The sequence below is a fragment of the Camelus bactrianus genome, chromosome 9, assembly GCF_048773025.1.
Source record: "Camelus bactrianus isolate YW-2024 breed Bactrian camel chromosome 9, ASM4877302v1, whole genome shotgun sequence".
NCBI lineage: Eukaryota > Metazoa > Chordata > Mammalia > Artiodactyla > Camelidae > Camelus > Camelus bactrianus.
The window spans coordinates 48,240,166-48,262,936 of NC_133547.1; the positions used below are offsets into that span (position 1 = coordinate 48,240,166).

At 44.8% G+C, this 22,771-nt stretch overlaps 1 protein-coding gene across 1 annotated transcript; it reads right to left on the reverse strand.

Moving 5' to 3' along the window:
• Positions 1 to 3,188: 3,188 nt before the first annotated feature.
• Positions 3,189 to 21,957, reverse strand: HMGCS2 (3-hydroxy-3-methylglutaryl-CoA synthase 2). Its single transcript, XM_010967954.3, has 10 exons — positions 21,779 to 21,957; positions 16,853 to 17,307; positions 12,970 to 13,095; positions 12,254 to 12,418; positions 10,600 to 10,765; positions 8,636 to 8,806; positions 7,474 to 7,580; positions 6,733 to 6,858; positions 5,392 to 5,503; positions 3,189 to 3,659 (listed from the first exon to the last, which is right to left on the reverse strand). The coding sequence occupies exons 1-9, from the start codon at positions 21,880 to 21,882 to the stop codon at positions 5,397 to 5,399; spliced, it is 1,527 nt and encodes a 508-aa protein (XP_010966256.1). The 5' UTR covers positions 21,883 to 21,957; the 3' UTR covers positions 3,189 to 3,659; positions 5,392 to 5,396.
• Positions 21,958 to 22,771: the final 814 nt, after the last annotated feature.

Genomic DNA, 22,771 nt, shown 5'->3' on the forward strand with positions numbered 1-22,771 from the left:
GTCTCCGTCTGTTGAGGGGATCGAGCACACAGCAGCAGCAGCAGCGAGGAGAGTGCCACAGCTAGTGTATACGAATTCTGTTGAGGCCAGAGAACTGAGGGTGGTGGCTCCGAGGAGAGGTTTGGGAAGATTATACAAGGGGAAGAAGTATTCACAGAGGCAGGAGGACTGGGGCTACTTGGCGAGTTCACAGCCAGCTTAGGACGGGATGGACAATGCATTACTGGGTGATTTTTTGAAGATGATTTTCATGAAATGTGATAGATTGGTAGTCTGCACCCTAATGATTCACCTTTTGAGGGTTTTTCCCTCCATCCGTAGGGGATGAGCCATTCCTCCCTAATGCCCAATAATGTCTGTTTTTGAGACTTACCCAGGCTAGGAAGGCCTTGCACAGGGCAGCTGATTGGCACTGGCAGGGGCAAACCCATCCTTTTGGCCTCAGTGCTGTAATTGAGCCAAAGGTCGATAGAAACTCCACCAGGACTGCTCGCTGTGCCGGCATCTGCAATGAGCTTGGAACGTGTGTTAAAGCCTCAAGCTAGCAGACCTGGAAAGGGAAGGGCCTGGACATGAATAGCGAGGTGGCTTTGAGCTGCTCCGACCTTGAGCACTGTTTAATTCCCCTAAGCCTTTGTTCCCTCTTCAATAAGTGGAATCATGATGCCTTTCAGGATTAAAGGGATTAAAAGGTGGCTTGTGGGAAGTGCCCCGGGCCACTACGCAAACACTGGTTTCTTCATCCCTATGCCTTTCTTTGAGCACAGATGTGCAGGTCTCACTCAGTCTCTAACACAGAATTCTGTACACCAAATGACCCTCCTTTTGCCCTTGTGATGTTCTGTCAAATCTGGACGTGGGGTGTCCTAACATCAGACAACCCACTCCCTCCTACTGGAGAGAGATCTTGCATCACGTGGCATCTGGTGACGGGGTTCACTGGAGCCTGCTGACAGCTAGCAAAACAGGCTGAGATTGATGAAGCCAAAACTTAGTTAAAAATTGAGCTCAATCTTCAGCCTGCTACCCCTTTTCCCCAGAAGCCCCTTGACCAACCATATTCTGTGCTCTGTGGTGATCAGAACAATTCTAGAAACTCAAATGACTTGAGCATCCTCGAATAGCTTCCTACACATGGGTGGCATGCGAAGGCATGGGACGCTTTCACTGCGTCACCCTGTCTGTGGCTCACCGCATAAACTCTCCTAAATTTAAAAAGGCAAGATTCATTTTGAGCTCCAGCTCTTGCAGTTTACTCCTGTGATTTATGGCATCTTGGCACTGCCTGACTTCAGAGTGCAATTTCTTTCTTGTGTATCTTGGCTGGGAAGCGGAAGAGTTTGCTGAAAGCTGAGTGAGGAAGGCAGAGTAAGGCAGGAGGGAACCGGCCTCAGGACGCTGACTCCTGCAACTCTGAGATTAGAAACGTGTGTCTTTAGTGTGTCCCCTGGAGACCAGAAGTTGCCTCCTGGTCAGCGCGTTGGACCAGTCTTCCCATCTGTTTTAATATAACATGTTGAATATTCTTGCTCGCGATGAATATAGCAGGGCTCAGTGCCTTTATCTAGTAATCTCCCCACCCACCTTTCCTGCTCGAGGTTGTCCTAGGTGATTATTTTTTGCCCACATGGGGAAGTTCTTTATCTGCATGACCGTAGCTGACCTTAGGGTGAAAATGGTGACCAGGCAATTGGAAAACCACTCCCTCATATGCTGACCATATTTACACAGGAGAGCGGGCTTTGTTCAGAGCCAGCAGGAGTCATTTAATGAAGTGGATCTCAGAGCCACCAGAGGAAGGCCTAGGGCTTAGTGTCGAAGTTAGTGTAGAAGGGGCTGGGAACCTCTGTCTGTGCAGTGGTGACAATGACCAGTGCCATCCTGGGTGCCCTGCGCCTGAACCAGGGCTGATATTCAGCTGGTGTGCAGGGTATGGGCAGCATCCATTCAACTGGCCAGCACCCTGATATCTTCATTGTTAAATATTTTTACTGTCACCCCTACATTGTGTCCAAATGACTTCTGAGCAGAGGCAGGCCCGGCTCCAGCATTGGGTGATGTGGAAATTCCTGGTTGCTAAGGCCACTGGAGGCAGGTTTCAACACAAAGACCTCACAGTGAACTATATGGATGGATGGCAAGCACCTGTCCCCAGCCCCCACCCCCCGGCCCGAGTCTCCTACCTCAGGAACTCAGGTAAATATTGGCTTCTCTTCCACAACTAGACACTACTCCAGAGATCTTAGGAAAGGCACATGTTGTCCTGCCAAGGGTGCAACTGGCCCGAGGGCCCCCAGACCGCTTCCCGAGGAGAAGCAGACCACAGGGGGCAGCCAGGGTGGGAGGTAGCAGCTGCTACGGCGGGTGTAACACGGCAGGAGTTCAGCCAGCACGTGGCCAGGGGCCTGGGAAGGGAGTCAGCTGATGGTGGATTAGTGCTCACATTGGGATTTATCCTGGATTTTCTGGCCCCTGTTGTGACGTAAACACCCTGGGGCAGGCAGCGAAGGAGAGGACAGCATCTCATCCTCACATGCCCAGTGTCCCATATCCCTGTACCGCCCCGCCATGCCAGCCCTTCTCCCCACCAGTAGAAACCATCCTCCTTCCTCCAAAGGGCCCCTTTCCCGCAGTGGCTTACGGAAGTTTCTAAAAGGGAATAACTTGATGTTTCCCACTGCCCTCCTCAGTTCAGTCCCCACCTCCCTGAACTGCTGCTCTTTTACAAGAGGATCCCAGATGAAGGTGTGCCCTAACTCAAGGGGGAAAAACACTCCTCTAATGGGAACATTGCAGGCTGAGTATTGAATTTTTTTTTTTTTTTTTTGGCTGGAGGAGCCATAACTTTAACCTAATAAGTTCTGTCCTGTGTTTATTTGTGCAGACAACACTGACAAAGCATGGTCCGCAGATCTGAAGACATTTCTGTCCCCTGTCTGCTGGCCCTCATCTGTAAAGTGTCTTTCCATCAGGGAAGGAAGCTGGGGGTGGAAGCTGTATCTCTCTTAGTTTCCCTGTGCCTTTCAGAGAACGGAATTGGAGGGGAGAGGGGGAGGGTGTGAGGTGCTCAGAAAGTTGGCTGTGGTGGGGGTACATGCAGGTGGGGCCCCAGAGCCAGGAGGCCTGGCAGGCTTCTCCGCTGGTGCATCGTCTGTGTTCTGTTTTCCAAGAAATGCAGTTGTCAGTCCCTCCTTCTCTATCTTTTTAATGGTGTTATATTGGCTTAGTACCAAACATAAAATTTCAAAATTCTCAGAAAACCCTAAGAAACAGATGAAGATATAACAGCACAGAAATATGACAGTAACAGTAATAACAGAGTGACAACAAAGCAGAGGCCAGTTAGCTGGACCTTGAAAGGGACAAGGGGTCTGCCACATTTCTGGTCTGTGATTCAAGGCCGCGCCGTCCCTCCATGCATCCATCTCCTTCTTTCACAAAGGTCTCCTCTGGCAGCACAAGCCCATGACGGGACTGCAGCAGCAGGGACAGGCACGAAGGACCCCCCAAAGGATGGCCCCTTGCCCTACAAGGCCAGTGCTTACGGGGGCTGCTGTGTCCAATCCAATCTATTTACCAGCGAAGAGTGGGGGGCGTTATATGACTGATTGAGGGCAAAAGTCCTGTCACATACTTTTCCCAGGAGCCTCTTCACGTATCTGTAGAATTTAAAGACATGAAAGAAGGACATTCGATCGTGAGTCTCACCCTGGGCACCCCAAACTCCCCCATACCTGCTCTTTGCTGAGGCAGGCTCTCCTAACTGCGTCCTGAGGGCTGGGATGTCCCACTGCCCGCCCAGCAGCAAGGCTGGAAGCCTGAGCGCCCTGAGCCCCAGGCCAGGGGAGGGTCCCCACGACCCGCTCTGCCCATGACAGGTGGGCAGGCTGGGCCCCGCGGAGCGCTGCGCTGGCGTTAAAGCCTTCAGTCACTAACCTCTCACGGGTGCAGGTGCAGTGCTCCCGTGAGATGAGGATGAGCCCAGCTTTTCTTTTCGTAGGTACAAGGCTGCCTAAGCTTGTGGACCAGGAGAGGGAGGGAGACTGATTGGGAAACTCTCCCTTGAAAATCCCAATTCTCTTTCTCTGTCTCTTCCTCTCCTCCTCCTCCTCCTTCTTCTCTCTCTCTCTGCCTCTGATGACTGAATTCACTTGACACATTTAATAGCCCCTCTTTGCCACTGACTTGCCCTTAAGAAATATATTACAAACAAACAAGCCGACGAGCAAGCAGACGACTCCCTGGTAGCGCCAGAGCCTGGTGAACCTGCACACTGCCCTGCCGTTCTCAGCTGCACCTGCAGCCTGGCCTGTCAGCCCCTTTGCCCCCCGGCCCAGCCCCTTCTTAACATCCCAGAGGCACGTTTCCGCCCTGGCACAGGAGGCCACACGGCCCGGAACTGGCAGTGGTTAGGAGTGAACTGAGGACCCCCTCATCCTGTAGTCTTCTCGCTGTCTCTGCGTGTCTCCTTTACCCGCAGACGCCTTCCTCCCCTTCCCCTGCTCATGCCAAACCTTTTTAGCCTCCCTCCTTTTCCTTTAGGAGTAAAAAAATTAAAAATTAGAAAAATATAGAGGAGGTATTTGGGACTGAGTTATGAAGATTTATCAGTTGTAAAACAAATTGCTTCTCACTCTTCCATTCTGCTTAAGGTACCAATTTGGAAGTTAAACTGAAGGCAGCTATCTGGGTCCACGGATTACAAGATTCTAATTCCGAACCCTTGATTCTCCTATAAAAATCAACATAAAGAACTCTCCCATTTCTTCTCTGGCCCCAGTCCTCTTCCATAGAACTCTTTTCCTCCTTGAGCCGCTCCACACTTACTCCCCAAATCTCACTGCTTCCCCCCAGAAGGAATCGCATGGAGTGAGGATAGCTACACAGCCCATTAGCCTGACTCCCTCCAGCCGAGCCTCCTGGCTCTAACAGAATCCCCAACACCCTGCTTCCTTAAGAACCTGTCTCCAGCACACTGGTGTGTACTTTCTCTGAAGCTATTCATCTGTCTTTGTCACTGACTTACCCCCTTGGAGTAATGAGTTCCATGGTTTCAGGTTCACAGACTGTTTCTTGTTATAGAAGCTAATTTTCTTTCTATAAAGGTTCTAGGGGAGCTTCCTATTATAAGCAGATTAGGTAAAAAGTTGACTCTTTTTTTTTTCACATTCAAGATTTAAGGAAATGCCACCCCCCCGCCCCCTCAATCCCCTAGCTTTTGCCTTTTTAGGGCAAAGATCCTCAAGAGTTTTACTGTCCTCATGGTACAAACTCCCCACCTCTGATCCTTTTGGAAACTACGAACCATTTCTGGTCTGCTTGCACTCTCAGAACCACATCCGTTGCCCAGAGGAAAACGTTAAGCCACCAGCTCTCCAAAATTTCACTCACCACCTTTAGACCGGTCGCCGGGCATACTTTCTGCGATACATCTCATCCACTCGCTCCAGGTACCAGGTGCCTGGGAAAAGGCTGCTTTTGTCACCAGGTGGTGAGAAATTCACTGTGGAACGAGGAGAAGAGGCAGAACTCACAAAGGGCAATGTGGGGCTGGGAGGCCTAGAACGTCATGGCAAAAGCCTCCCAGCTGTGCTGCAGCGGGCTGCGGGCTCACCTCGTCTACACTCAGGAGAGCACTGGGCCAGCAGAAGAACCAGAAGCAGCTCTCTTGGAGCTGGTACCTAGGGCTTGTCTACTAGAAATTTTATTATAGGAGTTTGGCATTTTCCCAAAGAAACATGTCCTTCTGCCGTTGAACTCTTCATGACATCCTTCTGCCAGTGGTACCCTAGCCTGAGGGGTACCTCAGAGAACCCTGTCTTCCAACAGACACTTCCAGCCTAGCCCTAAGTTTTCCAACTGTTTCATCGCAGTATTTCAGAGCTTTGTTCGTTAACATTCATCTCAGAAACTCTATTTTTATTTTAATTGTCTTTTTTCTTGCTCTAACATGTCCCCTGTTCCAGGTAAGATCAATGATTACTATATCTGAGTTTTCTGGAACATTCCTAATCCCATATGTTCCGCCTCCTTTTCAGACCACAGTGCAAACCATGTGTCCTGAGTTTTGCTTGAAAAAAATATGATTACCACGCTTTTAAAATCACCACCTGGTCTCTCCAGTCCCAGTGTTAGCTTTGGTTTACTTTTCCTTTGTTGCTTTTTGAGGCAATATTTTGCTTTATGTTTGGTTAAGGAAAGGGGGCAGTTGGAAGGAGACAGTGATATTTGTTGATAACTTATTTATCATTAATTAATTCGCTCATTAATCTGTTTGGCAAGCCTACAAAGTTGGTAAGATTTTAGAAATTAGACAAGTGAGAAAAGTTAAATACTTTTCTCAAAGATAAAGAGCTGGTGAGTGTCATAGGTCAGTCTAGCTCCGAAGTCTGGGCTTTTTCAGCTGCTGCATAGATAGCATTTTTCAAAGACCATCCATCTGGCTTCCATGGGCCCTAACTGTCCAGCATCCTCTACTGGGTCGTTATCTACACTCTTTATTGGGAAGCCACATGGTGCCTCCTACCTCTTTCCAACTCTGCCTTCTGCTTCCCCACCCAGTTCTTCCCCATTTGCATCTAACAAGCTTTCTTCCAATTATATCTCATAGAAGTCGTCACTCTCACCCACTGTATTCTAGACCTCTGATGAATCCCTTGCTGCTTCCCAGCTAGTGGCATAGAATCTGAGAAAAACTGCCTTCTTCTCCTCTCTTTATTCCTTTTTTCTTACCCTTCTGGTAGAATTGTTCTCTTTGTTCCATTATTTCTGTGAATTCCTCAGGAGACACACGCTTCCGGGAGGCAAGACGTTTTGGCAGATCTGATGTACTAGACACCAGCTTCTCCAGAGGGGAGCCTGGGAAGCAAAAGTAAGACTCTTAAACTTGCTTCATTGTCATTATCACCGCTACCAATTGTGAGTCCAATGGACAGCCAGGCTCTGTGGGAGCCCCTGTCCCAGGGGACAGTGCTCTGTGCGTGCCTTAGAATGTCAAGAAGTGATAAAGATTAGCAAACACATTGTTAGCAAAACATACAGGCAGACACACTCATTTAGTCAAGGGGTAGCCCATTTAGTGCCTAGATGTATGCCCTTGATCTCATCCATCGTAAAATAATCAGCAAATGTTTACTGGATATCTCAAATCCATCAACTTCTCTTTAACCAGCTGTAACCAAATCACCACCACCTCTTGCCTAGACTACTTGCTGGAATAATCTGACTGGTTTTCCCATGTTCACCTTTGTTCCTCATCAATCTAGTCTCTAAGTAGTAGCAAGGGAGATGCTTCTTCAAATACACAAATTAGACAAAGTTACTCTGTTGCTTAAATTCCTTCAGGGCTTTCCTTTGCTCCTAAGAACAACATAATTCTGTCAGAACGGAAGCCTCAGTAGTGGTGAGACAGATAATCATTTCTTTTACCAGGTGAAACCACCCAGAAGTGACTGATAGAAGGACAGGACTCACCAGGAGAAGCATCTCGGGACACTCGAAATGAAAAGAAACTTGCTGCCAAGCCAGAGCCATAAGAGAAGGCGCCAATCCTGGAGCCAGCCAAGTCCTGGGCAGAGTGACTGCAGGGAAGGACATCAAACCCCCCAATACACATCAGCATTATAGTCTTCACTGCAAATAAACCACCAACCTATCAACCCTATCTAGTCAACCTCTTGCAGCAAGAAATGGGTTCTGGGCACTCTACACAAAGAGGGACTCTTTGGAAGACCCCAGGGGTAGACCCAGAAGGAGGACAGCTGGCCAAGAGGAGAGCAGCTGAAATCCAAGAATCAGAAGTCACAGTGAGCACAGCAGAATTTTGGGGATGTGAAAGGAACTTCTCCCCACCCATGAAGACAAGATGAACTCAGCAAACTCTGAAGGCACCTCCAAGTCGAGGTCAGACCCCTGGACTCACCTCAGGGCTCCCATATTGACTGGTAATATTTCAGCAGTTTAAAAATATGTTTAACATCTCATTAGCAATTATTTGCACAAGTCCAGTCATATTTTTTTCATATGTTATAAGCATGAACCATAGTACAAGTATTTTCTTATCAAATCTACAAAATGGAGTATCTATAAAAATAAACTAACATTTGGGCACCTGGTGAGCATTACTCTTTTAATTGCTTTAGACATTTAACATTCATCAAAACCTAAGAAGGTAGGAATTGTTATTGTACACATTTTATAGTTGGGAAAAATAAGAAACATAAAGGTTAAGTATTTTTCCAAGGTCAAAGCTAGTAAGTGGCAAAGAGATTCGAACGCAGGTTGTAGGCTCTAAAGCTAGACTCGCTTACCCACCACGCTTTACTGAGTACAGAGATTTTAAATGGATGAGATAAAATATGCATAAAAGTTCTGCTATTTTTTTTTTCACAGCATCCAAATAGATCTTGCACCTCCCCCAGCATCATACATGCACTTCACTTTGGAGTCCACTGTTTAATATTGAAAATAAATCTGCCCATACATCCACCTTTGAAAGAAGTTTCTTTCATTTTTCCTTCCTTCCTTCTTTCTTTCCTTTTTGAAAAAATTCTGAACCAGAAGAGAAACAAAATTTAGTTGACCCCTCGGACCAGAGCCAGGGGTAAGAGGAGGTGGGGCTGGAGGCAGTACTCACCGGGACAGAAGCGAGGCCAGGCATCCGTAGAGGGACGAGGTGTACATATTCCCGTTGTGGGTGGAGAGGTACAGGGAGGCCTTGGTTTTCTTGTGGAACATGTCCAGAGAGGCCTTCAGAAACGCTTTCTCTATGTCCTTATTGGTGTAGCTGTCTTCCAGCTTCAGCCCCCTGTGAGGCAGCCAGACAAACAGGCAAGGTGAGAAGCCACATGAGCGGGGGAGGGAGCAAGGGGGAAAGTGTAACAGCTCCTGGAGAGAAGACTTTGGGACCCATGTTTTTAGAATATTTGGAACTATAAGAAATATTATATTATATTATATTATATTTTATTTTATTATATTTGGAAATACAGAAAACACTGAGAAAAAATATCACTGACAGTCTTACCATTCAGAGAGAGCACTTAAGTCATATCTTCCTTATGGAATCCATCCCTACTTTTATATGGTTTATTGGAAAATAAAATCATCCTATAAATTTTGTTTAGCATGCTTCCTTCACTACTTTTCTCTATGACATTAAATCATCTTCTTTAACATTATTTTTAAAGCCTGCAAAATGGCCCGTGGTAGGATGTACCCTACCTTAACCAATCTCCTCCCCACCTCCTGACCTCTAGCAGCTAAAAGCTACATGCTCTTTTAAACACGTGGAATTACTGAGCCAAAAGGTGTGCACATCTTTAAGGTTTCATGTTTTCCTATTACGCCCCCAAAACCACTGTATCAATTTACACATCTGCTATTGCCCATCTTCTGATAGCTTTGTCAGTTCTGGGTATTCAGAATTTTAAAAAGCTACGTAAATGACTGGGACATTGTGCTGTGCACCAGAAACTGACACATTGTAACGAACTGTACTTCAATTTTAAAAATGTAATCAAGACTACTCCCTTCCCTGAATGAATAAAGTTTCTATCTCTTAAAAAAAGGCTATGTAAAGAAAACAGTAACTTGTTTATAGTTGTTACTAACGGACATGAACGTTTAAAAATATGATTGTGTGTGTTTCTTCCTTGAGAACATTTCTCATCCATAGCCTTTGTTCAGTTTTCCACTTAGTGTGTTTATCTTATTGTTGATGAGACTTTCAGGTATAAAAGATAGTAAGCTATTATCTTTGGTATATGTTAGAATTTTATTTTATTTTTTCCCACGAGGCAAGTCTTAGAAGCAGGGTCTGTGCTCATTTGGACATTTTAGTCAGTGGCAGTTAGCAGTAGCAGTTAGGAACAGGGGCAGATGTTGGTAGAATACTCCAAAATGTGAAATGAACAGATCCCAAGAAGAAGGGTAAAGAGTCCTTTCTCAGTGAGAACTGTTTGTATTGTGGCTTCTTCTTTTCTAAATATCTTGGAGTAATGTATCAATAAACAGCATTCTTCCTGCGTTATTGACACGTAGCAGGGGTGAGCTGGGCTATCTCCATTTCATAGATGGAGGAGTTCGAAGCAAGGAGCAAGACATTGATTAAGCCAATGGCAAGTGAGGATGAGACTGGACACTCCCCAGGTTGCCATCCTGCACTGTGATTGTTTGTTTCTAGGTGTTTCTGTCTGTCTAGACTGTGAGATCCTCCGGGCAGGGATCAGAGACTCATGTCCATTTTGTGTTCCCAGAGTTTAGGATGATGCCTGACATATAGCTGATGTTCGTAAAATGTTTGTAGACTGAGTGACTTAGCTACACTCCCTTTCCCCTTTATCTCGTTTTCTGAAGCTTCTTATAGTCACTTGGTCTAGAGGTACTGGCAGGGTCTGTGTGAACCCTGAGATGCAGGGTGAGGGCCCTACATAGACTACAACCCACTAACCCACGCAGGGACATGGTGTCACTTCTACTGTGTTGGAGGGTTGCTGTTTTCCCCACAGGAGTGGCTGGTGGTCCAGACTTAAGGCATGAGGGAGCCTCCTCCTTCCTCACCCCTCAAGAGCCTGCAGGCTCCTCGTGAAGAGGACTCACCTGAAGGCCTCCAGCCCCTTGTAGAGGCTGGTCTGCCTGTTGCCACTGGCTGACAGGAAGTCATTGAACATCAGGTGACCCAGGGACTTCTGGACCATCTTGCAGAAGGGTGTGTGAAAGATTATAAACTGCAGATCGTCGAGAGTGAAAGGCTGATTGATGCCATCTGGAAGAGGGGGTGTGAAAGCAAGGATGAGGCGTGAGCCACTTAGACCCCATCCCCGAGATCTGGCTGAGCCTCCAGAAACACACAGAGGTTTGTTCTTTCATTTTACAAGCAACTTACTAAACCCTCTCCTTGTAGAGAATGAAGGGAAAGAAATAAATACTTTCTTCCTATCTATTGTTGCCAACCTCTAGGACGGATAATTCCTCAAATCAACCGCGTATTATTTTCTCTGTTTTCCAGGGGAGAAAACAGTCTTCAAAATATGAAGCCAAGTCAGGTGTCCAAGGTCACCCAGCTTGAAAATGACTGGCTTTGGATTTAGGTTCTGATGTCTCTGACTCTACACTCCAGACTCTCTCTCTCTCACTCTGAAGAAGAAGGCAGTGTACCCTCTGCCCCTGCAAAGTTTACAGTTTGGTGCTGAGATTCAAAGCAGCACCGAACAAATGCCACGTGAGAATAGGGAGTAAAGTTAGGATGTCATAAGAATTTAGAGGAGGCGAGAGTAATTAGCCAATAGTACTTTTACAGTGGATGGGCAGAGGCAGAGAGGTCCAAGTCGACTCCTTACCCATGGGGACAGCCAGCATCCCACCCAGTACAGTGGAAAGAGGCAAGAAGTGGCCCCTGAAGCCACTCCTAAAGCACCCCTGCTCTGATGTTTCAGCACATCCTTTTTCCCACATTGAAACTCACCTTTTTCAGTTGCCCATCTGGATATGGCTGAACAGGTAGGAAACCTTTTTCAGTTTTTAAAGAAGTAGGTAGGTTTCTCTGTATTTTAAAAATGACTTGTCTCTTTTCATTTTTTCTTTTTAAATTTTATTTAATTTTTGGAGGGGAGGTAATTAGGCTTAGTTATTCATTTAATTTTTAGAGGAAGTGTTGGGGATTGAACTCAAGACCTCACGTATGCCACTGGAACTTACCCTTCCCCTGCTTTGTTTCTCTTCTGATTATGAAATCACTACATAATTTTTTTTAAGCAGAAAACGTCAGAAACTAAAGGTGAAAATCAAGTCAACACTACCATGCAGAGAAAAAAAATCACCAGTAACACTTAAGTGTATTGAAAATATAGGTAAGAATTTTCAACATCAGCCAGATTTTAAAAGGTGGCAAACTAAACCGAGAGGCAGATCACTCCTGACTTCAGCAGGAAGTAATCCTAGCCTCCACAGAACACGGTCACTCTGGCTCACACAGCACCTCCCCAGGTGGCTGACACCCACTGGCTTCAGCTTTGGCCTTGGATTATTTATTTTCTTTCATTTAGCTCAAGTTAGAGGCAATTTCGTACTTGACTTTGGATGACTTCCAAAGGGACTTTAGCACAGACCCAGAGAAGGGTGTTAGAATGGAATATGAAACAATTCTCTTGAGAATATTTGGGGAGGATAAAAGAATCTTTATCTTAAGTGTTTAGGACAAACTCTTGGCCTCATGTAGATAGAGTCCCTGCCTTGTGCCCTCTGAGCCTCATACCTTGCTTCCACTGGTTCTGGATCTTTTGACGGTATAACGTGTAGCATCGGTCCAGGGCCTGTAAGTAGCATTGGATGGAGAGCTTCCCATCCACCAGTGGGTACTCTGAAGTCATATCTGGTTTGTAGAAGTCATATACATTCTCCATGTGGGTTCCTCTAAGCCCTGGAAAGGCACACAGAGACATACGATGCAGCCCACATCGAGCAGAGAGGATGGGAGAACTGTGTGTAAATAGTCTCCTGGTCTTTACCGGTCTCATGCACAAGCCTGAGCCCACTGAACATCTCTCATGTGTTCAAAGGAAGCTGATTAGATTGTTACTTATATATAAGTGAGATTTATATTTCCATTTCCACACCTACATGGGCTTAAAAAATTTGGAATAGACACCAAGAGTCTCAAAGGAAAACTTTCGCTTTATACCCAATTATCTTCCTTCATCTTCAGTTGCCCCCAAAGGGTCCTTGTTAACAGCATCAGTGCCATCCATCCACACATCATTATCCCAGTGTGTGATGGCACAGAGAGGAAACCTTGCTGAACCCTCTCTCCCCTTCCTTCCTGCCCTCTGCTCCCCCATCCAGTCTCTTGAAGGCAAGCACTATCATTCTCAAATCCATACTTCAGCCCCATGTAGTGGGTGTGTATGCCACCTTGGGGTCATTTGGTGATCCTCTGCACAGTCTCCTGGAACCATGTAATTTACTACAAACCTCTCTCCAGGGCCAGAGGGGCCTTAGGCCCAACCAGCATTGCCACCGCTCCGGCCCCACCAGTGGGGCGAATGTTACCAATAGGGTACACTGCGATGTCTCCACAGACCACCACTGCGTAGCGACCTGTAACAAGAGACAAGAAATATTTATCATCACTACCGAGTCTCAAGCAGACTGAAAGCCTCCCGAGTGCCAGGCATAACTTTAGGTATTGGCGGTAAGATCCATGGGCCAAAATAAAACTTTCTGCCCTGTGGAACGTACGTTCTAGTGAAACTCATCATGACACATTTGAAGTGCAACGTCAAAACTCGGAGTCCTGTTACTCTAATTGTAAAATGCTCATTTATTCAGAATTCAGTTTCTGAATTCAATGAAAAATTTCTAAATTGGCATTTCTGGAGATAATTTAGGTTTGTACAGATCACTTCACAGTACTCTGTGGTGCTGTAAGTGGAAATTCCTTCCCAATCACAGAAGGCCAAGGGATAGGGAGGGAAACTTAATATTTGAAATACTAGATAGATACTAATTACCCTCAAACAATCCTTAAAGCAACCCAGTGAGGCAGGTAATACCCACATTTCCAGAGGAAGAAGCTGCATTCCAGAGAGATCAAGTAACTTGTCTAAGGGCACCCTCGTAGTGAATGTGGACTTTTATATTCAGACCCAGTTCTGACTGGATCCTGAACCATGTGCTTTGAACTATTTGGTACTACTTCCATTGTGAGAAGAGTTTACGCTGAGTAACCAGATTAAATGTAGATGATCTATAGTAACTACTTCAATAATAGCCAGACTGTTAGTCAGTAAATGATTGTTGTCCTGAATATTATTTATTCCTCTTTCATCTGCCAGTACTGCCTGCCCCTAAGCTTGGCTTTGTGGGAGAGACATGGCAGGAGTATCCAGTATTCTACCTATTCTGCGAGGAAGCTGCCAGGATTTACCCCAGCACTGCGCTGAGAGTTATATCTCTATACAGTTTAGTCCTCACAATAAGTCTATGTATCAGATACAGTTACCCTCTCCTTATAGACAGAGAAATTAAGGCCCAAAACTTAAGTCACTTGCCCAGAGCCACACAGGTAATAGATGGTAGGATAAGGACTCAGAGTCAGGATTCCAACCCAAATTCACTGAAACCTAAGAACTTTCTCTTAAGAGTATATAACAACTTTAGCTTCAACCCCAATAAAGCAGTGTTGTTTTTTTCTCCCCAATTTTATATTTATAAATAATGTATAAAAATATAAAATAAATATAAATGTATATAAACAAATTATATATGTATATAAAGTTCAGAATTTTGACTACCTAGAAATTAAAACCTTCTATCAGAAACAAACTCAAAAGACAAACTGGGGAAGTATTTACAGTTCTTAAAGCCAACAAAATCCTATTTTCCTTCATTTATAAAAGTCTCATAAGAAAGGTAAGATATGTAATAGAAAAATGGCCAATAAACATCATAAAAATGTCAGCTTCTTATAATAAAAAAGGAAAATCAATGATACTATTATTTTGCTTATGAAATTGACAACGATTAGAAAGCTTGATAAGAGATATTGTAGGAATGTCCTTTAGTACAACATTTTGAAGAGTAATTTGGCACATTTCACCAAACTTTTAAATCAAACTAGCAATTCCAATTCTGTGAATCTGTTCTTATAACGTATTATCACAGGCATGCAAAGCTACTGTACAACGTTCATTAAAACACTATTTATAACTTCAAAAAAATCCACCAATCTAAATATTCATCTATATGGGACTAATTAAAGTTTGGCGTATCCATCAATAGAATTTAACATGGCTTTTAAAAGAATAAAGTAGACCTCATACATACCTCTATATATTTCTCTCTATATATATATAGAGAGAATGACCTCTAAGGCATCATAGAGATGAGGAATAAAGTATACAATGTTAAAAGCTGAATGAGATGTGCTTGGAGGTACATAGAAAATTTCTGGAATAATATATAGAACTGTTAGTGTTAAATTCTGGGAAGTGTTAATGGGGTATCAAAGGGAAATTTTTCTTTACGCTTTGTGTGCGTGTGTGTGTGTGTGTGTATGTATGTATGTATATATTTATATACACACACACTGTAGGTTTCAATTAACTTCATTTAAAAAGAAAAGACAAGAAAAAACGAGGTCTCTCAGGCAATCTGAGCCGGTATTGCTCTTTCCTTCCCTCACACCTGCTGTCTCTCTGGAGTGCTTCAGAACTTCCTGGTGAGTTCCAGAACCACCTCCTCCCACTTGAGGGTCCCCAGGTGGATGGTTGGCCCGGTCAGAAACAGAGATCACATCTACACTGGCCTTGTCTGGTTTTGGCAGTTGCCATTAGGCTCAAGCTTAAATATGCTTTTTGTTTTAATACAAACAAGTCACATCCCAATAGTTTGTTTAAATTTTTTTTTCCCCATCAAGACATCACATTAAAGAAGGATGCATCTACAGTTCTTTCCTGCAATTCTTTCAGCAGAATCTACTCGTTGGAAATGACATGTTTGGGGGTGAAGGTATGGCTTAGTTGGTAGAGCTCATGCTGAGCGTGCATGAGAGACTTGGTTCAATTCTCAGCACCTCCATTAAAAAAAAATAATAAGAAATGCAAATGAAATGACATGCTTGAAGCTTATAATGGACCCAAATATGGGCTCTGATTTTTTGATTAAATGCTGTAATTGTCCCTTGCCCTTCATTTATACTCTCCAACTAAATGCTTGGTTGGATATATTGGCGGTGATGGTAGCAGGGGTTTCTGGAGAGGGAATAATGAGTGCCAAGCAGGAGAAGCACTGTAAGAACAGATTTGATGATGTAGAGGCTGGAACCATTGATGGTAAACCTATGCAGGGCAGTTGAAAAAACACACTGAATGAAAGTATGGAATTGCACTGCCTTGCTGTGTGAACAGAAGCAAATCATTAAACTCTTCTTCTTGGGCTTTTTAAAAAAATGAATATTGGATTAAATAATCTCTAAGGTCCCTGCCAACATCAAGACTTCATGATTAATTTTGTAATTAATATTTATTATGGTTTCTGAAGTTTTCAATTCTCGTTTCCAACTTAGTAAATAGTGTGCCTTGTCTGCCCAGGTACTGCTTTTTCACAACTCCGTTGACACGTTGTTTAATCCTTTTACCAGCCCTGCCAGGCAGCCCCATGAGAACCCCGAGGCTCACAGAGGTTAAGGGACTTGTCATCAATTACTGACAGAGATAGGTTTCTAACTCTCAACTTGTACTGCTCCGCTTGAACCTTTTCTTGCCATCCATCACAACAGAGGTTCTTCCACCGATACAGCATGGAGGGAAGATAGAAGTAAGATACAGGGTAATGTTAATATGTTAAGCAGAAGCAATTTTCTAGAAACCAGGCAAGGAGAGAGAGTAGAAATACTCTGTGTAATAGTCCATCCTGTGATTCTTTGGGTCTATTTTAACCAGGGTGCTTTCTCCTTAACATCTAAACTTGTTTAAATCTTTTAACATCTCCAGTCTCTCTCTCTCAAAGACTTAGGAGAAACAGGAACAATGAAATCGGAAATACACTGGATTTGGTTTGGTGTCTCACTCCTGCCACACACTATGTGTAAGATACTAGATCTCCACTGTCTCAACTGTAAATCTGGCATAACACCCACTTTCTAGGCTGTTCTAAATGAATGGCTATGTGAACAGGCTACCTAATTAACTGTATAAAAGCTAAACAAGTCTGGGTGGTTATTATCATTGTAGCTTTGGGATGATAGTAGCAGCTGTGTGGATATGTTGTCTTTCCCTTCCTGGATGAAACCACGCTGGGAACAGAGAAGTAAACCCAGCTCCTTTCTTTACCTAAAGTGTCTGGCAGCACGTACCATCCCAGGAGCTGGACTCCATCCAGTTGGCTGCGTTGAAGAGGGAGGCAGTGCCACCGTAGCAGGCATTGGTGTTACCTATGCCCTCAATGTCAGTGTTGCCTGAATCCTGGAAGAGCTCCATGAGCACTGTTTTGACAGCCTTGGACTTGTCGATGTTGGTCTCAGTGCCCACTTCCAGCCAGCCCACAGAGTCCCACGGGAGCTGTGTGCGTTCCATCAGCCGCTGCACCACCGTCAGGCACAGGGAGTTGATGTCCTCCTGGACTGAGCAGAAGCCCATGTGGGTTTGGCCCAAGCCCACTGTGTACTTCCCTGCCTCCACCTTGTTAAACTTCTCCAGGTCTGTTTGGTCCACGTATTGGGCTGGGAAATAGACCTCCAGGGCAAGGATGCCCACATCCTTTGGCCAAGTATCTGTTTTGGCCAAGGGGACAGCAGGAACTGTAGAAAACCTGTAGTAGAGATAACAATAAAAATTCCACAAATGGATCACCTCACACCAGCTAGAATGGCCATCATTCAAAAGTCCACAAATGACAAATGCTGGAGAGGCTGTGGAGAAAAGGGAACCCTCCCACACTGCTGGTGGGAATGCACTTTGGTGCAGCCACTGTGGAAAACAGTATGGAGATTCCTCAAAAGACTAGGAATAGACTTACCATATGATCCAGGAATCCTGCTCCTGGGCATATATCCAGAAGGAACCCTACTTCAGCATGACACCTGCACCACAATGTTCATAGCAGCACTATTTACGATAGCCAAGACATGGAAACTGCCTAAATGTCCATCAACAGATGACTGGATAAAGAAGATGTGGCATATTTATACAATGGAATACTATTCAGCCATAAAAACCGACAACCTAATGCCATTTGCAGCAACATGGATGTTCCTGGACAATGTCATTCTAAGTGAAGTAAGCCAGAAAGAGAAAGAAAAATACCATATGAGATCACTCATATATGGAATTAAAAAAAAAAGAAGAAGAAGAACATAAATACTAAACAGAAACAGATTCATAGACATAGAATACAAACTTATGGTTGCCAAGGGGCGGGGGGTAGGAAGGGACAGACTGGGATTTCAAAATTTGTAGATACTGACAGACATATGCAGAATAGATAAACAAGATTACACTGTATAGCACAGGGAAATATATACAAGATCTTGTGGTAGCTCACAGCAAAAAAAAAATGTGACAATGAATTTATGTATGTTCATGTATAACTGAAAAATTGTGCTCTACACTGGAATTTGGCACAACATTGTAAAATGACTATAACTCAATGAAAAAAAAAAAAAAAGAAAAAGAAATCCCATGAGTGGTGTCTAGCTAGTTTCCTTAGGAGACAATATAGCAATCATTTCATTCATTTTTTTTAAAATACATTTTGAAGCTATGTGATCAGATGAATACACATTTAGAGTTGTTATATTTTTCTATTGAATTGACTCTTTTATCCTTATTAAATGTCCCTCTTTATCTTTGTGATTTTCTTGCCATAAATTCTACTTTCCCCAATGTTAATGAAGCTGCCCTAGCTTTTCTATTACTCTTTTCATGGTCTATCTTGTTCTGTCCTTTTTCTTCTAGGAATGACCCTAGAGATTACAGTATATGTTCTTTGCTTATCATAATCTCACTTAAAAATTAATATTTCTGCTATTTTTTGAACAGCGTAAAAATCTTACTTTAGTTTAACTTCATTTTTCCTCTCCATTCCTTTGAGCTATATTATATAGGACATCATTTAGAAAGTTTTATTCACTTTAAAGTGCCTGTCTCGTGATCCCCATTTCTCCATTTTTTTTTCCTACCTACTGTTTTTCTTTTTAAGGAAGTTTTCTGTTTCATTCCATCCTCTCTACTTTTTCTGATTGGGCCTCCCCATACTTACTGAGCACACCCAACACAGCCCTGGGTTCCAGATACACAGTAATTAATAGGGCATCCTTTGTACTCACAAAGGGAGCAGAGTCTAATGGAGGCGTTGGCATTTTTATAGCTAAATATATGTGGAACAAACAAAGGCCGTAAGAATACAGATGGCAGAGAGGGCATTCTAAATGGGAGCAGAGGAAAAATGGGGGACAGAGTCAGGAAAAGAGGGAAAAGATGAACTGTTTCTTTCCTGGACCCACCACCTGCCTTCAACCCTGACTTCTAATACCTCTGGTGAAGATCCAGAGTTATGAAGAGCTGAACTCACCAAGTCCAGCCTCCATCTGTTGCACATGAAAGGACCTGAAAGCTGCTTCCTTTAGTGATAGTCTGATTTTACATGTGGTGGAAGCCAGGCACACACTGGTGAAGTGATGTGCTCAGAGTAACTTCTTAGTTTGTCCTGTATTACAAACATTCTGTCCTCTCCTTGGATGTCTGTGCTTGGGCACCAGTCCAATGTGTCACACACTCAAGGGTGCCCCCCAGTTCCTTTGACTTGTATCTGGCTGCAGAATTCCTGACCGTGGAAGAGTGACAGGATGGCTCTGCAAGCTTATAAATTTAACTCTATGCCACAGGAATTGTAGCTCAGACCCAGTGTGCCTGTCTTCATCAGGATTCTGGGCTTCTGGTAACCCCAGGTTTCCCATCATTTCCCACTTTGAAGGACTGCTGTGAAGCAAAAATGGATCATATGTTCATAAGCTAGTGAGGTGAAGTGATAAAGGTTCATCTGACAGAAGTGATAAAGGGTTCTGTCTGACAGAAGAAGATTGGAATTTAGTTATCTGCCCTATTTATTTGGTGCCACCCAAAGAATTGGACTTTGTCCTCTCACATATTTGTGAAGGGACTTCTCCAGTACCTAGGAGCTAACGTTAGCCAGCTCTTGGTCCTGTGTTTGGCTTCCCTCAGCCTCATTCTCCCTCTGTCTTCTCTGACCTAATTCCATCTTTCTCTTCCCAGTTAGAAATCTTAGGTTGCAAGGAGAGTTTCCAATCTCTTCTAATCTTTCATTTTCTCTAAAGAATAATTAGTTTATTTAATTTAAAATTGGTTTTGTTCTGGTGCTGCTCTGTTCAAGAATATGCATCAAGCTTTTATTTCTTTACTCCATCTCACATCCTTCCCTTGTGTTTCAAAATTAGCTACTACATGCCAGGCGCTGTGCTAGGGAGGGCTGGAGAGAAGAAGGGGTGGGCAAAGAAAGCAGGAGGTCAAGGTTCCTGTGGACGTCCTCGACCAGTGGGAAGAATGAGATAAGCACTTTCATACCCATGTAACCCAGCTGAGAGTCAGAATGTGATAAAGGGCCACGACAGGGATATGGACAAAACCCCACAGGAGTTCAAAGGAAGCAGAGCTCCCCTGCGGGGGAGAGGATCAGGAATGGCTTCATGGAAGAGGCTCCATGAAGGTCAGCCTTGATGGATACATGGAGCTTCTGCTGATGAAGAGCTGGGGGAGGGGGTTTCAGGGCAGGGCCACAGCAGGGGGTGACTGGACAGGTAAGGCTACCTGGAACGGAGAGTGAAGGGGAGCAGGGAGACAACACACGAGAAAAGTAGGTAGGGACCAGGAAGTAGAGGACATGGCGTTTCCTTAATTTTAAAAGTGGTGAAGCGCATGCTGAGACGGGAGCAGTCCTTAGGTTGGGTTTAGAGCTGATGCCGATTGGATTAAAGGGGAAAGACCTACAGAGAAAAGGAGACCCATAAAAAGGATTCTTTTTTTTTCTTTAAATAGAGATACTGGGGATTGAACCCAGGACTTCATCCATGCTAAGCATGTGCTCAACCACTGAGCTATACACTTCCCCCAAAGAGGATTCTTCATATTCGTTCAGGCTGTGGAAAATGGGATTAGCTGTGAGTCCACCAAAGGAAAACGTGAACAATGATTCCAAACGTTTGAACCACGAACATTGGAAGGAGTAGGGGGGCGGGATGGTGAGGAGTGAGGTTTGTCTCTTGGAGGACAGACAAGAGTTGCTTATTGAAACAAGCAAACCCATGTCCATCCCTTCCTTGCAAATACAGAAACAGGTTAAACTCTGAGCTGGGACATTTGACCTGTATGTGGAGGGCAGGGGGGGAGTGTGGACGATGGTGGGGAGTCATGAAGGAAATACGAAGGCTGAAGAGCATCACCTCCTACCCCACACATCCACACGCTCAGGTTCCCTGGGCACCAGCCAGGGGAAGGCACTAGACCAAAGGTATTTTTTCCTAAATATTCACGGAATGTGGTGTAGAAATGGGAGGTAAGAAAGGGCTGTCCTGTCCCAAAGTCCAGGGGATGGTTTGCAGGTCCTGGGGTGCTAGCGGTAGCCATGTCACCATCAATGATGGGAGACTGCAAGCACTTGGGCCAGACTTGGGGAGTGTTTACCCAAAAAAGGAGTATGTGTGTGCTTCTGTGCACAAGCACATTGCACACACACACACACACACTTATCTTTACGTCTCACTTCCCCATTTTAAGAAGTCAAAGGACGGAGAAATACGCTTCTTATCCTCAGTCCATTTTGAAACTTGCTGCTGTGGCTTGAAGCAGCTGGTTTTACTCACACTGCAGTTGGCGCAGAATCCTGAAGGTCTTAGCAGGGGCTGGGGGTAAAGGTGGAAACAGTGATGGAGAGGAGAATGCCATGGGCCCTGGTGATGTTTCCACTGCTTCGTGCAGCAGGGGTGGGGTGGGGTGGGGAGGAAACATGTCATTGTTTACAAACAGCAAGTGTCAGAGGTTTGAGATCCCAGAAATCTGTAAACAGACCTGGGCTGTCTGTTTAGAGATGAGATACCGAGACCCTGAGAGGTTAACTTGCTTATCTAAGGTTGTGCAAAAGGCTTGCCAGGTTTTGACTGGAATTCTAGGGAGCTTTTCCTATGGCAGGTCCTCTGCCTGTCTTTTACGGGTTCTGTGATGCTTCTCAAAGAGTGGCCAGTGCAGTCCCCCGGACCAAGGTGACTCACCTTTGGTGGGCTGCCGGGAGAAGGCTAGCTGGCACGAGGGAAGCTTCCTGTACCACTCTCCTCACTTGCAAGACCCGCCTCACTGGAGTCAACAGCCGCTGCATTTTTCAGAGGAGCAAGCAGCCAGCCAGCAGTTCACAGTCCTTGGGGTGTCCAGTTGTGTCTGGTCAGGCTTTATAGAGCCCTGGGACTCCTGCCTCCGGAAGCCCTGCCCCTGCTTATCAAGGCTCTGTGGCTTCTCACACTGGGCAAAAGGTCTCACACAGAACCTGGGTGAGTCAAAGAAAAACATTACCTTTCCAACATGTACGGAGCTGCCCTGCTCTGGGCGTGTTTGGGAAAGGGTGGCTCTGATCCCTCTTTCCTGGGCTCTCGTGGCAGCCTTGTTTATTCTCCCATCTTGGGAGCTATGGTGTTCCTTGTTGTAACACATCCCAAGGTAACCCCACCTGGCTTGTCCTGGACCTTGGCTCCTTGTCTGAGTTACCTCTCGCTTGGTGCTCCGGAATGCTCCCTGCCAAGTTAGCCATTATTTTAATGTATTATGCAGAATAAGAAAAATCTTTCAAAACCAAAGAGGATGAATCTTTCCACAGCAGCCCTTCAGGTAGCTGGGAGAGGGTACTGGCACATAGGCAAACGAATGGGTGTTAGAGAGGATGTGGGCCTGCTATATTTCTCCTGTTTTTATTGTGACCCTTGTATTTGTAGAGCTTTGCACCATTTTCAAGTGAAAGGCAACAAGTGCTTTAATAAAAGTACAAAAGCCCCAGAGAGGTGATCGTCATTTGAAGCTCAAGATCTCCTGAGGAAGAAAGGTCTACTTTACATATGAGGCTAGTGATATGTGGACAGGTGACACGGCTTTCCCAAAGACTTTCCCAAAGCTTGCAAGTGGAAGGTTGAGGACTCAACCATGTCTTTGGACTCTAGATTCTGATCTTTCTTTCCACTTGGGTCTCCTACTTTGCAATAAAAAGCTCTTCCAATGAA

Coding starts and splice junctions, on each gene's coding strand:
- HMGCS2 (XM_010967954.3), bottom strand. CDS start 21,882: ATGCAGCGGCTGTTGACTCCAGTGAGGCGGGTCTTGCAAGTGAGGAGA. Junction 8,807..10,599: donor AAGGGGCTGGAGGCCTTCAG/GTGAGTCCTCTT, acceptor GCTGCCTCACAG/GGGGCTGAAGCTGGAAGACA. Junction 5,504..6,732: donor AGAACAATTCTACCAGAAGG/GTAAGAAAAAAG, acceptor CTCGTTCCACAG/TGAATTTCTCACCACCTGGT.